A 15,332-nucleotide genomic window follows, 5' to 3' on the forward strand; every position below is an offset into this window, starting at 1 on the left:
GGCCAACCAGGCCGTCGGACCTCCTTATTGGCTGATTTCAAAGTCAGGTGTGTCTTTTGGGTAAGTAAAACCCTCCCCCCACCCCAGCGTCCCACAAAGCTTCAATTAACTTAAAGCCACTTATGTAGGAAAAATAAAATACAAGTTTGTGGAAAAATCTAAATGTATTAGTTTATTTAAATATAAAGTTCATTGCAGATACAAATGCGTCACATACTTTGTGAGATATGTTTCATTCCCATTTGATTCTCCCCCCCCCCCCCCCCCCCACACACACACACACACACACACACACACAGACACAGACACACTCGTGATGCTGCAGAGGCCTGAAATCGCTGTGAAAAATAAAATGTTAATTCAGATTCACTCGTGACAAGTTTCCTTTCAGAGTTTCTGAAAGGAAACTGGAACAATTTCAAGCTGAGCGTTTCATCCATTCGTTTCACTGCAGGGGGCGGGGGGGGGGGGGGGGGGGGGAACAGAGGTCCAGTTCTCCCCTCCGCACACAAATGTAGCGCCTGCAGGTTTAAACGCTCTTAAATGAGTCACACACAAACACAAATCAAAAGGAGAGCGAATCTAAAAAATGAGACCAAATCACACGAAAACTCAAGACCTAAAGTAGGAAGGTCGCCGACGTGCTAACGGGCAGAGGTGCCGACGACTTCGGGCTCCGCTTGCTGATCCCGGTGTTCCTGCTTCAGCCGGGCCAGGCCCACGAGGAGCCGGTCCCGCCGCTCCGTCCTCGCCGACAGATGCTGCCGGTCGTTGGGAATCAGCTCGCACACTTCCTGTGGTCGTCGAGGAAGGAAAAAGGAGGTCAACAGAGTTGGACGTGAGAAGAGCCGATCGCATTTCGATCAATATGTAGAAACAATAGGTTCAGCGATGTAACCCCCCCGGGGCTCAGAGAGCTGGCGCCCGGTCAGGCATCCGCATCCGCAGCCGCTCGACACCTGTCAGAATGCGGTTTGGCATCGTCTTGACAGGAGCACACACTTTCCACAGAACGCGACGCACGCCGTGCCTTCTGGAATACCGAACGTCGCTTGCGTGTTTTTCGAGGTCGCTGCTGCAGGACTGTAGCCTCGGCGCGCTGCTTGTGACAATGGCCGTTGCGACCGAGCTCCTAGCCTTGTCTCTAAACACCCTGGGGAGGAAACTCGTTTGGACCGCTTGCATCTGGGATCTGGTCCTTTGGGTCGCGACCCAAAGCTCCGGACCGGAGGTGAGAGCAGGAATGCCGATCGACTGGCTTCACCACGACAGACCGATAACGCTGCACTCTTTGCGGCCGCTGCACCGATCTGTCCGCCAATTTCAAGCTCCATCCTTCCCTCCCTCGGGAACACGGTCCCACCAACCCTCTCCGGGGTCGGTGGGACCCTTTTCCTGGTTGAGATCCCCAACAGACCCTCGAGCCGATCTGCTGATTGTAGCTCAACACAAAGACAAGATTAGCATCACATCAGCGCCGCGACTGTATCTGATGCGTCGGCGTCCGGAGTTCAGGTTTCACACGACGCAGAGGACGGACGACTCAGGCAAGGACCTCTCGACTTCCAGTCATGCTGAACTTGAGGCACCGTAGATGTATTTTGCACATGCAAGTCATCAAACAAAAAACTAAAAGGCGTGGCTTCCGTTAAATCTCGTCTCCTTTGCTGAAATCATACTCACGTTATAAATACTCTCGGCTCCCGCGCTGAAGAAGTCTGGTACCGGCCCGAAGGAGTTCAGGAGCCTTCCTATGCCCTCGCCATACCGTTTCATATAGTCTCGTAAACCTGCTGGATGACAGCTGATCAGAAGGGGAAGGCGACGAAGCATTTTGTTTTAGTGCAAAAACATCAAAGTATATTTATATAAAAAAAAAAAAAAAACACTGATCGGACACGGAGTCCAAAGCTGCAATAGATAAACTCTATTCGTGACCCAATTCCTTTTCCACCCACTGAACAAAAGACACACGTGTCAAAAATAGGTGACACCAAGGCGCTCCGAGATGAGCGCTCCTCCCGGATAAGACGACTCGTGAACTCTTTGCACATTCTGCTCCAGCGAGATTCCATCTAGTCACTGATTAATCTCAATCAAACTAAAGCCAAAGTCTTTGTAAAGATAAACGGCGTACAGAACAGAGAGTGACGGTATGTTCTCTGGCGTTTGTTTTTGTGCGTGGGAATGCTGCGTTTGCACGTCAGGATCGTGCATCTGCGTGATTAGTATCTCTGTGGTAGGATAATGAGAGTTTCAGGTCACAAATCACCTCTGCTGCAGGTTCTTTGTTTTGGTGGCGCGGAGGAACCCGGAGAGAACCCACGCAGACACGGGGGGAGAACACATAAAAAGAGGCGTCGGGAAGCTCCTGCACCGTAGCGGCAGGTAGAGCCGGCACGGTGGGATCTGGGAGTTTTGGATTACTGGTGTGAGGGAGGACATTCATCGCTACCCATCAAAAGGCTTCTTTGTTCTGGCCAAGCGTCGACTCTGTGCGTGCGTGTGTGCGTGTGTGCGTGTGTGCGTGTGTGTGCGTGCACCATCAGGGACACTCTCTGGGCTTCACACTCCCCTTTGATATTCCCCACCTCGCCGAGGCTTCACTCTCTCCGACCCACGCAGGAGCGCCACGCTATCGAGCATGCGGCTACCGACACACGCGAGCTCGGTCTCCGCTTGGTTTCACATTTCATACATCTGAATTACTTTATTTGCCATTATCAGAATGATTTTGGAGGTAATGACCCAATCATTAGTAGGCTCGACCTTCAGATTCAATGATTGTAACTTTAGAGAAGCTTTTTGGAGATCAAAACTATAAATAGGATCAGAGCAAAATCTAAATACTAAAATACAGAAGAATTCAGGTGCATGAAAACCATCGAGCACTTTAATTCCATCCATCCTGTCACAGTTTCTTTTTTTCTTTTTCTTCAACTTTCCATCACTTAAAAATGATTCAAGAGGCACTTTGGACGACGACCCCTTCGAGTCAAAAGGACCAGAACGGAGACATTACCTTCTGGTGCATTGAGGTGCATCGTTTCCATGGGACCTATGAAGGCGTAACGCATCCCCAGCCCCTCTGACATCACCAGGTCGATGTCCTCGACGGAGATCAAACCATCCTGGCGGTGGACGAGAGACCGAAGCGTTAGAAGCAGACAAGGCAGCAAGGCGTGACTAAAAACTAAGTTAAGTTCTGGTTTGTTTCTACGTTGAATAAAGTCAACCAGACGTGGAGGAAAGTTCTGAGAGGAACCGGTTCGGTGCAACCTGTAAGTGTGCTGCTCTTCTTCACGGAGAATTAAGTCGCCGAGTAGTTTCAGGAGAGGAATAGGAAAGTGATGTAGGCAACAGAAGTATAAAGTACACACAGCGCGTCTTTCTACTGCTTACTTAGGTAGCAATCATTAATAAAAAAAATACAAACAAATTAGGCCCATTTTACAGAAACAAAAAGAGCAGTTTCAATAATCATTTTGTTCTTCCAGGAGTGAATAAAAATGGGCAAATGGGCGGATGATTTCTGGATTCGTGTTACCGACACACACGATCGAGATCACAGAATTGATTTTGACAGGAAGTCCAACAAAGTTATGGTTTTTCACCTCCAGGGCTTCCTGTACCAGATAAAGTTCCCCTAATGAGCCAGTTCCTCCGGATTATTTCGGTGGCGCTTGGACAGGTGAAGGAAGGAGAGACGGCCGGGAGGCCGGGGGGGGTTCAGGTATCTCTGGGTTTGCGATACCTGTTGGCAGACTACTGAGGAAATCAAAGCACGGATACAGATACAGAAAATAGGGCGATCAAGATGAGGGACAGGGTCGTCTTTGTTGGAGCCCCCCCCCCCCCCCCCGTCCAACAACGGGTCCGTTATCTGAGCGAAGCAGGACGGTGGGCGGGATCTTTGCTCGCTGTGATCACTGGAGGCGAGCGGTCGTTTTCTCAGCCGCTCCGTTTCCCGACGCTGGCTCCGACTCAAGGACCACTTTCTTTTTTTGTGTTTTTCTTGTTACATAAGAAAAAGATTATTTTCTTCGGTCTCCACTTTCTTTCTTTTTTTTTTTTTACCAAATGGGAGTAATTTACGATATCGGCACAGCTAAACTTTTCTGATAACTATTTTGGCCAGGTTGGATAGGGTTAGAAATGAGACAGTGAAGGTTAGACGTCTTGGAGACAAGGTCAGAGAGGACAGACTTCGATGGTTTGGACATGTCCAGAGGAGAGACGGGGACTATATCGGTAGAAGGATGCTGAGGATGAAACAAGGCTAGAGGTCGATGCGGGAGAAGATACGTGGACGTAGTGAGGGAGGTGTTGGGGAGGACGTTGCAAAGGACGGGGTGAAGTTCGACTACGGTCACAATTCCTTGACCGCACACTTGATTTTCCTATTTTGACAAGTCAAAATGTCTTTTCTTGTCCGCCTCCCACTCAGGACTCCATTGTGAATGCAGAACACGTCTCTGTGTCTGCGGGTCAACATGACAGGAGACCGTTTGGAATAGGTCAGCGAAAGAAATCAGTGTTCATTGCTGCCGAATTCCACAGAAAGGGAGGATTCGCTAACTGCGATTTCATTAAAATTAATTGATTTCAGCTTGAATGCGAGAACTCCAAACGCTGGACCGAAGCCAAAGACAAAACTGTTATCAAACAGCTACTCTGCCCCCCCCCCCCCCCCCCCCCCCCACATTGCCTCCGTTTGGAATGGCGTTTCTGAGTCGGCCTCCAACTTTAAAGAAGATCGCGAAGCAGCTGCAGTCAAATAGATATCGAAAAATGGCATTGAACAATTAACGGGATGTTTTCACAATGATCTATATCTTTAAGGTGCTATGACGACTGTGCCAAGTTCTGAAGACGCAACTACGGCACAGTTGTTGGCAAGCATCGCCGCGCCATCCTCCTTGATATACACAGCTCCTAAGACAGAATAACAAACCATATGCTAATTCATAAAAAAGTCACCTTTGACACAAATTCAGGATTAAAAAGTCAGTTTAATAGAATAGAATAGAATAGAAAGCCTTTATTGTCATTGCATAGTGGATATACAACTAGATTAGGAGTGCTCCCCAATGTGGTTGGCAATCAGCCTCTCAAAGCACCTCATGATCAAAGGCGCAAGTGCAACAGGCCTGTAATCATTAAGGCTGTCAATGGCTGGCACATCTTTGGCTTTGATGTGTGATCATATAAAAGGAACCAAATTTGGTTCAGAAAGACAGCCAACGAAAATGACCATAAAACTATCAAACAAGTTCCCGCCGGAGCAGCAGAGGGCCGAGCTGCCGGGCACCTCGGCCCAGCTCGGAACGCAAGCAGAACAAGTCGAGGTAGAAGTCCATCCGGAGACAACTAATCTTGAACACCAGAATATGGCAAAAGAGATTTATGATCTGAAGGACTGTTTGGCTCAGACCAGACAGGAGTTGGCATATCTCAAGTGTCAGCAGAAGCAGACACTTGCGATGAAGGAGGAGTATTCCAAAAACCAGAACCTGTTGATCAGTGAAAAATACTCTCTCAGCCTGGAGGTAGCTAAGCTGAAGACCACTCTGCTCCAGAAGCAGCAGGACTGGGAGGCCAAAGCGGAGGCTTCGAGGATCAAAATGGATCGCCGTGATTCCTTCATAGAGGATAGTGAGGTACACCGAGTGTGTCAACTGGACAAGATAGAGCTGTTGAGGAAGTCCCTGCAGAAGGCTAAAGACAGACGGCAGCTGTGGCGGAAGGAACGATCATCTCTCAAACAGGAGATAGCTGACCTGAACTCCATCCTGCTGCAGCAGGAGCATGCGTGGGAGGAGAAAGAGGAGGCCTTGAGGGACAAGCTGAAGGATAAATACAAAAAGTCTCTAAAGAAGGAGATCCAGCGCTTGAAGCTGTCTCTGCAAATGGAGCAGGATGGTAAAAACCACGAGCAGCAGTGTATGGAGGAAACATCCCCATCCAAGATCCGAGTAAGTCCGATTATTATTCGTCCAGAAGAAAAGAAAAAGAAAAAGAAGAAGTGGTACCAAAAGCTTTTGTGCCACCGCTAGAAAACTCGAGATCCGTGCGGGGATCGACAGACGGATCGGGGCAGCGTCCGCAGTGATGTGGACTCTGCATAGATCCGTCATGGTAAAGAGAGAGCTGAGCCGAAAGGCGAACCTCTCGATTTACCAGTCGATCTTCGTTCTCCTACCCTCACCTATGGTCACGAGCTTCGGGTAGTTTGCAGTGCAAGGAGAAGTTTCTGTACTAGAGTTAGCGGCAGAGAGGAACTGAGCGACACCGTGCTCAGGTGCGACGCTGGAGTCTGAAGAGCGATCTACGGGCGGCACACACACGTTATTACAACACAGACACCCGGCAATGGTCAATTGTGATATTAGATAATTTCCCACGGCACACCTGACGATCTCTCACTAGTGTGCCGCGGCACACTGGTTGGGAAACTCTGCCCTAAATGACGGAAGGAGGAAGTTATTCTTAAAGTCCATTTGTTTACAGATGGCGCCATTTTGATTGGCAGCAGTTAAAAGGTTATTTTAAAAATATCACATCAGCATTCTTTACACCTTTAACCTTAAATTAAAACATTTATTATTACTTTGATGTAAACGTCGACACTAAAAAAGGTTCACTACCATAAAGAAAAGTTCATTCCTACGCTAATTAACACGCGTTATAACATAATTATAAAGCGGTTATCCCACTTTAAGGTCTCCATCATTCGGTGACAGTTACCTCAGAGGGAATCAAACTTTGACTGTGAAGGCAGATCAGAGAAGGCATGGGTGAACCAAAATAACACTAATCGGTGCCCCGTTCCATTTAAGTGCGTCCGTGTGCTGGGTCACACGCACCCCCCCTCCCGTGGTTATTGCCTCCTCCAAAGTTATGGCCCCTTTGTGCTAGCCTCGGCTTATCAGCCCGGCTATTAGCAGCATGAACAGGTTTTTAATTAAAATCCTTGTACCGTGTTATATTTTAGACGATTCCAAGAATTTTGTTTTTTTTAGACTCCTACTACAATTTGCTCTTCTTCCCGTCTTTGGAAGCTCCATAAGAAGTTTCAGGGCTGTTTGAAGAAACATCCACAGAAAAAATACTATTCATAATACAATTACTTTTGTGTTGCACAATTACAGAGTCAAAGCAAAGCAATAAATAATTCAAATTCAAGGCAGTTGACGTTAAAAAACGGGGATTTGGAAAACCGTTAGCAAAGTGAGGCATGCCGTACGACCGGCTGTTTGCTCTTTAGATATTTGCCTCACTTGTGACAATGACGCAAATAAACTCAAATGATCCTCCGGCGACATTGTATAAATGAACATTTGAGTTTGGCGTGAGTACACGCACACACACACACGCTCGCGCTTGGAAGCATCGTTTCGTGACTGATGAGCCAAGCCTTTCTTTTTGCCTCCAGCACCTGACAGCCAAGCATGACGCTATAAAGAAAGTCTTTGTCTGAGACATCACATTGAAATCTCTTCACGGGCTGTGAACTCAAAGCACAACAGAGTCGTGGCAGTGATGAAGATGTTCGACATCATCTTCCTTTGCGGTTGCGTGTTTGCAGATGCTTTGGCTGTTTTACACACCGCGCTGCGGTATGTCCTGTAAAACAGCGGTCCCCAACCTTTTTCCTGCCACAGACCGGTTTCATGCGGGGGGGGGGATAAATAAATATTTAATATCAATATCTACTCACCATAAATTGTGGTCCCAATAATTACTTTTAATCCGGGTTCTTGTTTTTTAATCCGGGTTCTGGTCTCAATGTGCCGAAGCAGGTTTTAACCCTTCATTGCTCGTTAACGGAGCGAATCAGCTGTTAATACCCGAGTTTTAAGTCTTAGTCCTGGTTTCTCTTCTTGGAGGTCATCACCTCCTCTTCTTCCTCCTCAGTAGGACTTTTCTCCTTAGCAAAGAAGCTCTCCAAATACTTTTGTTTTTTTTTAATTAATTTTCGCGAGTTCACGGCTGTTTTTTTTTTAGCAACGTATCAAGACGCGATTGTTACGTTGGAGAAAATCCGGTCGTTTTTCAAAATAAAACACCTTTTAGACGCTAATAATCGATACAACGGAAATTGTATACATTAGTTGTTCTTTCTGTGCGGCCCGGTAACAAATGCCTCACGGACCGGTACCGGGCCGCGGCCCGGTGGTTGGGGACCCCTGCTGTAAAAGCCCTGGTGGACATTTACGTGGGTGCAACTCATGCAAAAACATTTGAGCTGTGCCTCTCCATTTCCATCCCAGGTAGCTTCTTCCCCACTTTGAACCGTCTTCCGTTAATCAGGAGACTTTTTTTTTTTTGGAAGGAGCGCCTTCCAGAGCTCGGTCTAAAAGCCTTCACAGTGCTGTGGCATTTTCGGGGGGGGGGGGGGCCCTCGGGGGTTAAATTCTGCCCCACAGTCTCACAAGTGACTGGCGGATGCAAGTTAAGGAATGCAAAGTAGAGGAGTTCAAGCTTCCACAAGACTATGAAGACACAAATACGTTGGAATGACGTCTTTTTCTGATTAATTATTGATTTGCATTTATATAAAATGATCATCTAACGCTCTCTCAACTCGACGGTTGTGTGTATTCCCTGGAATAAGAGTTGGGATTTGAGCTCTAATATCCAGAGATAATTCATCCCCACGGCCGGAGGTTGTTCTTCACAACTTCACTCATCTTGTAATCTCGTCCTCGGTTGGAATAAAGGAGCCATTGTTTAGCAGAAATGACCATTGTGCAATCTCAGAAATGAGAATTAAACTGAGGTCAAGCACTGGCAGCGTTGCCATGACAACACCTAAATTTATCACTTTGTCCAAGATATCAGGTTGGTTTTCATACCTCACCTCTTTATGCTGCTTGTTTCCATAAGAGCTTCAAACACACAGATTCTATTGTGTTTTTTTTTTTGTCTGATCAAAAGGAATTTAGGATTTTTTATGAGGAAATCTCTGAGCAGAGAGGAGCGGAACTATTTTCTGGCCTTGTGATCGATATCAACTCTCATGAAAAATGTCTTCTGGATCCGATACTGACCTTCAAGATGAATGAGTGAATGATTCCGTTACGAGGGCATAAATAATAGCATCCCGTTGATCTAAAACCCCCATAATTTACCAACTAGTCTTATTTCCCCCCAAATATTTATACCCCTGGAATTTCCTTGAGCTCTGTCCATTCGTGCTCGGTAATCCGATGTGACCCTCACTGACCTGGACCATCCTCCAGGACTCTGCGATAATGGCCGCCTGCACTCTGTTGACAGCAAAGCCGTCGACCTCTTTCTTCAGACGGACCGGCACCTGGCCAACCTGAATCACGAGAAATCAGTCACCAATGGCTATAGCGTCCAAAAACAATAGCGGGGCCGACTTCATTTTAGCGTGTCATGAAGTTATTTTGCATCTGTGGTGTAATTTATTTTTATTTTATTGTTATTTTGCATCAATTGAGTAATTTAATATTAGTCTTATTTGTATTGTTAAATGTTGATTTATGTACTACTTTTTTGAAATGCTCCTCTTAGACAGGATGTTTGACTGTACTTGTACTGTAATACATGCTACTGTCTGACTGTACCTGTACTCTAACATTCCATCTAATAAATATATTCATCATCATCAGACATTCAGAAGGATTTGAGCTTTAATGATTTTACAGGATCCGTCCTAAAACACAAACGACCCAACCCACGTTGTGAGACGATCTGCAAACTCAGCTTCTCACTGTAAAGTATTCCTCCTGGTGGGCGGCCCTCCTCCCGTTCATTTGACTCATGGTTATTACCTTTGTCATTACAGCATGGGCGGCGTCCATGACAGTATCTGCCGTGTCCGGGTGCGGCACCAGCTCCACCAGTTTGACATAGTAGGGTGGGTTTACCTGGAGGGCGCAACAGGGCAGACATTATTACCGGCTGCGTCACAAAGACATGATTAAAATTCCTGCAGTCCATCCCTTCTTTAAGTCTTTTGTTTGTTTTGTGTGTGTGTGTGTGTGTGTGAGAGAGAGAGAGATAGTTTGTCTGGGCTTGCTTGCTTCAAAACAAGAAAAAGTGATTAAAAGATTAAGACCCTCGATTATTTTTCAGAACCTCAGAACGTCTGTAAATCCAGAACATGAGTGGAGAACACAGGAAGCCCGATTTGTACTTGAGTAGCAGCAACTGCCGGGACCGACCGGATGAGAGACGAGGCAGCGGCTCCGGTTCTGTACGGTCGAGAAGACGTTGCTCGGGACCAAGCAGGAGGTGGAGCTGCTCAGGATGACGCCCCCCCCCACCAGACGCTCCACGTCCCGGAAGACGCTCCGCTTGACTTCGAGACTCTCGAACACACACTCCTGCAAAACACAGAATAAATACAAAAAAACCACACTCGGCCAATTCTAACACTTTTGTTTCCAGACGATGCGTCAGAGTGGGGGGGGGAGGGAGTCGTGGCGGTGGAATGTTTACGTGCCGTTCAGACGGCATGCGTCAAGCATGCGGCGCTGCAGGAACCGGGAAGGCAGCATACCTGCCTCCATCGTGCAAAAATGCTCCCGATCCGCATTAGAAAGCTTCTGATAAAGCGACCATGAAGGCGGAGGCGATACCCCGTCTAAAGGCAGTAAGAGACTAACATCACCAGGACGCGACTGAAGCACGCGCTCCCTCGTCTTCATCGTCATCAATCAGCAACAGCCTGGATTCCAAATCTAAAAACACCTACATCCTTTTCCTCCGATATGTTAGACGTCCATTTCCGCGTGGCGAGCGTGACGCCGCGCATCCAACACGCTGGCAGGAATTACTGTCGCGAGTTTCTGACAGGCTCTGTCATCACTCCGGCTGAGAGCAGCTTCCTCCTCTCCCCCTGGATTATCTGCGATCAATGGCTGCGTGGAAGGTGATGTCACGCTCCCTCTCACAAACCCTCCATTGTTCCTCGATGGGATGAGTATCGATTTATTTTGGACCCAACCCGTTACGCTGGGTGTTTGATATGCCCGAGCGGGACGAGCTGGCGGCCGCCGGGACGAAGGCCAGATGAGCGATTTGGAGTTGAAGCGTCCCGTAATGACTCCGACGGCGGGGGCAGGTGACAACCTGCTCCTTTAGCAATGGGACATAAATCCACCTATGAATCGTTTGTAGTATAGTTACCTCCTGTGAGTGACAAATGTTTGTGTGTTTAATACGGTGAAGGTTTGCCCCACGAGAGCCGAAACATTTCATATTGATAAATAAGCTTCAAAGCGCCGCGAGGCTATTTAGCATTGAGGTTTAGTTTACATAGAAGCAGCGCAGAACGTTACTCTATTCAACAACATGCGACCAGTGGTGATTGGGGGCACGGTGGAAGCTGCTCCACTCACTGGCCGATGACGTTGCGCCCCCTTGAGGAGAACTGGTGTCATTTTTTTTGTAAATATTGAAACAATGGGGTCAAAATCTAGGAACAAAATGGGCAACAAAATGGAACCACGCTGGGTCAAGTCAAGTCAATTTATCCCATTTGATATATCTCCTTAATATCAGCAGGGGGGGGGGGGCATGCAGTACATGTGTCGTTAGTGGTCCCAACGTGTCACCTGGACAAAGAAGGCCCCCTCCAGCGCCTGAGCGAGGTCATCGTAGTGGCCGAGCAGGGCGAGTTGCTGCGTGGCAGCTAACGGCCCTCTCAGCACGCGGGCTTCCTCCAGCTCCTCCAGCTGCTTCCTGTAGCGACACGGAGCGAAGGCGGTTAGCGCTCGCCAGCGCTTCCTAAAGGACTGACCCGCGACACGCACCGCACCGCAGCGCGTCAAGTCTTTTTCAAATCCAAGAAGAGTTTAGGAGGCTAAAAAGATTCGGACAGGCTAATGATCACATACAGAATTATCTGTAAAGAGAAAACAGAAACTGCAGTCTTGTGTCTGCACCTGATCTCCGTGACAGCCTTGGCAGCCAGTCCCGGTTGGTTGTCGTAGAGCTTCACCCTGTAGCCTCCGCTTATGAACACCATTGCCCAAGAGCGGCCAATCAGCCCACTGAAACACACAGAGATAGGTTAGATGCTCAATGTTTACTGTATTGAACACAAACCCCCTTTTAACGATCTATACTTGGAAGGATTTTATTTTAGATCCTTGTTTGTTCCTTAAATATACTAAGCCTTTTAGTTATAAGCAGCGTCTCAAATGTAATTTACTGTGTTTAACCCAAGTTGTCTGATTATAATAATCATCATTTTGAAAGACAGCGCACACATGAGCATTGATTCAGTGATTTTTCAGCTCGGTTGTCATTCATTTACTTTCCAGGCCTGTTAGAGGTCGGTCATGTTAAAGTTTAACGGAGTGGAAAGTGTGAACAGAAAGCAGGTTACAGTGTAAAGCGAGTGATTTGAGTTAGCCAGGGTCATAAAAATGACTGAAAGGGAGTTTAAAAGGTCATAAAATCACCTTTCATGCATTCACAACAGATATGATCATGTAAAACTGCAGAATGCGACCAATGGGAGTATAATCATATCTAAACGTAGTGTATTTTCACAACTATTAGTACTGTAACTGTAATGCTAACTCCAATACATTCTCCACATTAATGAAAGATAACATGGGAGTAAAGCATTTCATAAATACCGTATTTTCTTTCTTACCTGCCGATCACAGAGACGACCTCCATGTCAGAAGAGCCGATTCTAATCACGTGTGCGGAGAAGTCAGGCGAGCTACCCAATGGCTGTGTGTCGCCGCGACTCACTTCCGGGTTCGAGACGGCGGACCTTGGCGTTACGATACGTCATAACGACGCGACGACGCCGCCCACTTCGAAGGCGTCTTGATTTATTTATTTTTAATTAAAACATATTGCATGCCAAGTCAATATAATATATAACATAAAAACATCAATAAAGGCTTCTCGATATGCAGTCCCAGTGTCGCCCTTCTTCTTCCGCCTCCACGCTATCCCACGATTCATTGCGAAAGTGTTTTTTAAATATTGTTCAAAAAGCTTTATTAACACTTGAGTTTTTGTAAACACAGCTGGTCCTCGCTTAACGACAATGAGGATTTACGACGGGCTTTCCGGAATTTAAAAGTATGCGGTTTAGCGTCGAGGAATCGCTGTTACGACGCGCAGAATGCGCTGGCAGCGGAGCTGTGCGTGAATACGCACTTACGTACGGGTTAGTGACGTAGCACAACAGGAAGCGCAGCGTTTTTACCCATTTTTACCCAACAATCCACTTTCCCAGTAACTGTTCTCTAAAATTTGCAAAGTAATTACGACATAGAACAATTCCATCCCTTGGCGATGTCTGGAAAACGGAAGGCTACAACTTTCCCTGCCGGATCCGCTCCCAAGAAGCAACGGAAAAGCATCGATCTGGACATAAAAATGAAAATAATCAAGGAGTACGAGGGAGGGAAGCGGGTCCAAGCCATCGCCGACAGTTACGACTTCTCACATTCGACGATCTCAACCATCGTTAAGGACAAAAACAAAGTCAAAGAAATGGCGAAAGCGTCGACGGGATACGACGCGGTGCTGACCAGGCGGAGGAAAGGGCTGGTGCACGAGACGGAGAAATTACTCTCCGTTTGGTTCGACCAGCAAACGGCGAGGAAACTGCCGCCGAGTTTCTCCATCATCCGGAGCAAAGCGCTGAGCATCTTCCGCACCCTGAAGACCCGCGAGGGTTCCGGATGCGCCGACACGTTCACCGCGAGCAAAGGCTGGTTCCAGCGGTTCCGCCTGAGATTCAACTCCTATAATAATAATCGAGCAGCGCGTCGGGACGAAGAGGCGGCGAAACGATTCATCGAAGAGCTCGACCAGGTGATCGAAGAGGGAGGCTATCATCCGGAACAGATCTTCAACGCGCACGAGACGGCGCTTTTCTGGAAGAAAATGCCAGTGAGGACGCGCCTTCACGACGACGCGCCTGGGATCAAAGCCTTCAAAGACAGGGTGACGTTGCTTTTAGGTGGGAATGTCGCCGGTCGAAAGCTCAAGCCATTCTTCATCTATCGGTCTCTGAATCCGCGCGCTTTAAAGGACGTCAACAGGCACACGCTGCCGGTGTATTACCGAGCGAATTCAAAGGCGTGGATGACTCGGGATCTGTTCGAAGACTGGTTTATGAACTGCTTTGTGCCGGAAGCCAGGCGATGCTGCCTTGAAAAAGGCATCCCATTCAAGATCCTGCTCCTCCTGGGCAAAGCTCCCGGCCACCCCCCACACATCGGTGACCTGCACCCAGATGTGAAGGTGGTGTATCTCCCCCAAAGCGCCGCTTCTATCCTCCAGCCGATGGACCAGGAGGCCTTCGCTGGGTTCAAGGCGCAGTATTTGCGCGTGACTTTCGCCAAGGCGGTGGCGGCGAAGGAGGACAGCGGGATGAACGTTCAGGAATTCTGGAGCCGCTACAACATTTTGCAGAGCATAAAGCATGTTGATGCGGCGTGGCAGCGAGTGACAGAGAAGTACATGCAAGACATCTGGAAAAGATGCCTGAAAAGATTTGTGAATAATCTCGAAGGTTTTAGTCACGAAGAGAACTCGGAAGCGTTGAGTAAGAAAATTGTCGATCTCGCACGGGTGTTGCAGTTGGAAGTGGAACCCGATGACGTGAAAAAGTTACTTGAGTACGTCGAGGGCGAGTTGAGTGACGAAGATTTGTTAGAGTTAGAAGAACAGCGGAAATTAGACGAGGTGGAAGAGAGTGAAATTCCAGACAGGGTGCAAAAGAAGTTCACCGCGACGGGCTTGGCGACTGCGTTCGCAAAGATAAGCGAGGCCATGTTGGAAATCGAGGCCATGGAGCCGAATGTAGAACGCTTCACAAAGGTCGAACGCAACGTAGGCGAAGCACTCCGATGTTACCGTGAGATTTACGACGAGAAGAAGAAAGACAAAAATCAGACGTCAATTGTGGGATTTTTTAGAAAAAGCACATCTCCAAGCAGGAGTTGTGCTTCCCCTGCAGCCGCTCCCTGTCTCGCCCCTGCAGGCTCTTCCTCGCCCGGGCCCTCTTCTGTGTTTGCGCCTATCGATGAAGACCCCGACGAACCTGAGATTGTGAATTTTATTCTATAAAGCGAAACGATTTATAAATTGTTTATGCTTTTTTAAAATGTACATTTCATTTGTATGTTACTGAATAATACACACACAAAACGTATTTATCTGAATTTTCAGATACAGAATGTAATCAGTACAAAACAATACGTTGTTATTATTGTTTGGGCTGTATTTTTTGTCACTTTGTGTTAATAAAACAATGTTATCAAGTTTGTTTTTATATTATTGTACCTGTATATGATATAATCCGAAAGAGGAAAGGT

General features: G+C 47.4%; 2 protein-coding genes across 2 annotated transcripts; one reads left to right on the forward strand and one right to left on the reverse strand.

Moving 5' to 3' along the window:
- Positions 1 to 292: 292 nt before the first annotated feature.
- On the reverse strand, positions 293 to 12,841 carry cryl1 (crystallin, lambda 1). The gene is made up of 9 exons (XM_068746281.1): positions 12,641 to 12,841; positions 11,922 to 12,029; positions 11,592 to 11,718; positions 10,197 to 10,358; positions 9,804 to 9,899; positions 9,230 to 9,328; positions 3,023 to 3,131; positions 1,684 to 1,790; positions 293 to 794 (listed from the first exon to the last, which is right to left on the reverse strand). The coding sequence occupies exons 1-9, from the start codon at positions 12,664 to 12,666 to the stop codon at positions 645 to 647; spliced, it is 984 nt and encodes a 327-aa protein (XP_068602382.1). The 5' UTR covers positions 12,667 to 12,841; the 3' UTR covers positions 293 to 644.
- Positions 12,842 to 13,299: 458 nt separating this feature from the next.
- LOC137901922 (tigger transposable element-derived protein 1-like) lies at positions 13,300 to 15,044 on the forward strand. The gene is made up of 2 exons (XM_068745956.1): positions 13,300 to 14,847; positions 14,934 to 15,044. The coding sequence occupies exons 1-2, from the start codon at positions 13,300 to 13,302 to the stop codon at positions 15,042 to 15,044; spliced, it is 1,659 nt and encodes a 552-aa protein (XP_068602057.1).
- Positions 15,045 to 15,332: the final 288 nt, after the last annotated feature.

The sequence above is a fragment of the Brachionichthys hirsutus genome, chromosome 12 (genome assembly GCF_040956055.1).
Source record: "Brachionichthys hirsutus isolate HB-005 chromosome 12, CSIRO-AGI_Bhir_v1, whole genome shotgun sequence".
Classification (NCBI taxonomy): domain Eukaryota; kingdom Metazoa; phylum Chordata; class Actinopteri; order Lophiiformes; family Brachionichthyidae; genus Brachionichthys; species Brachionichthys hirsutus.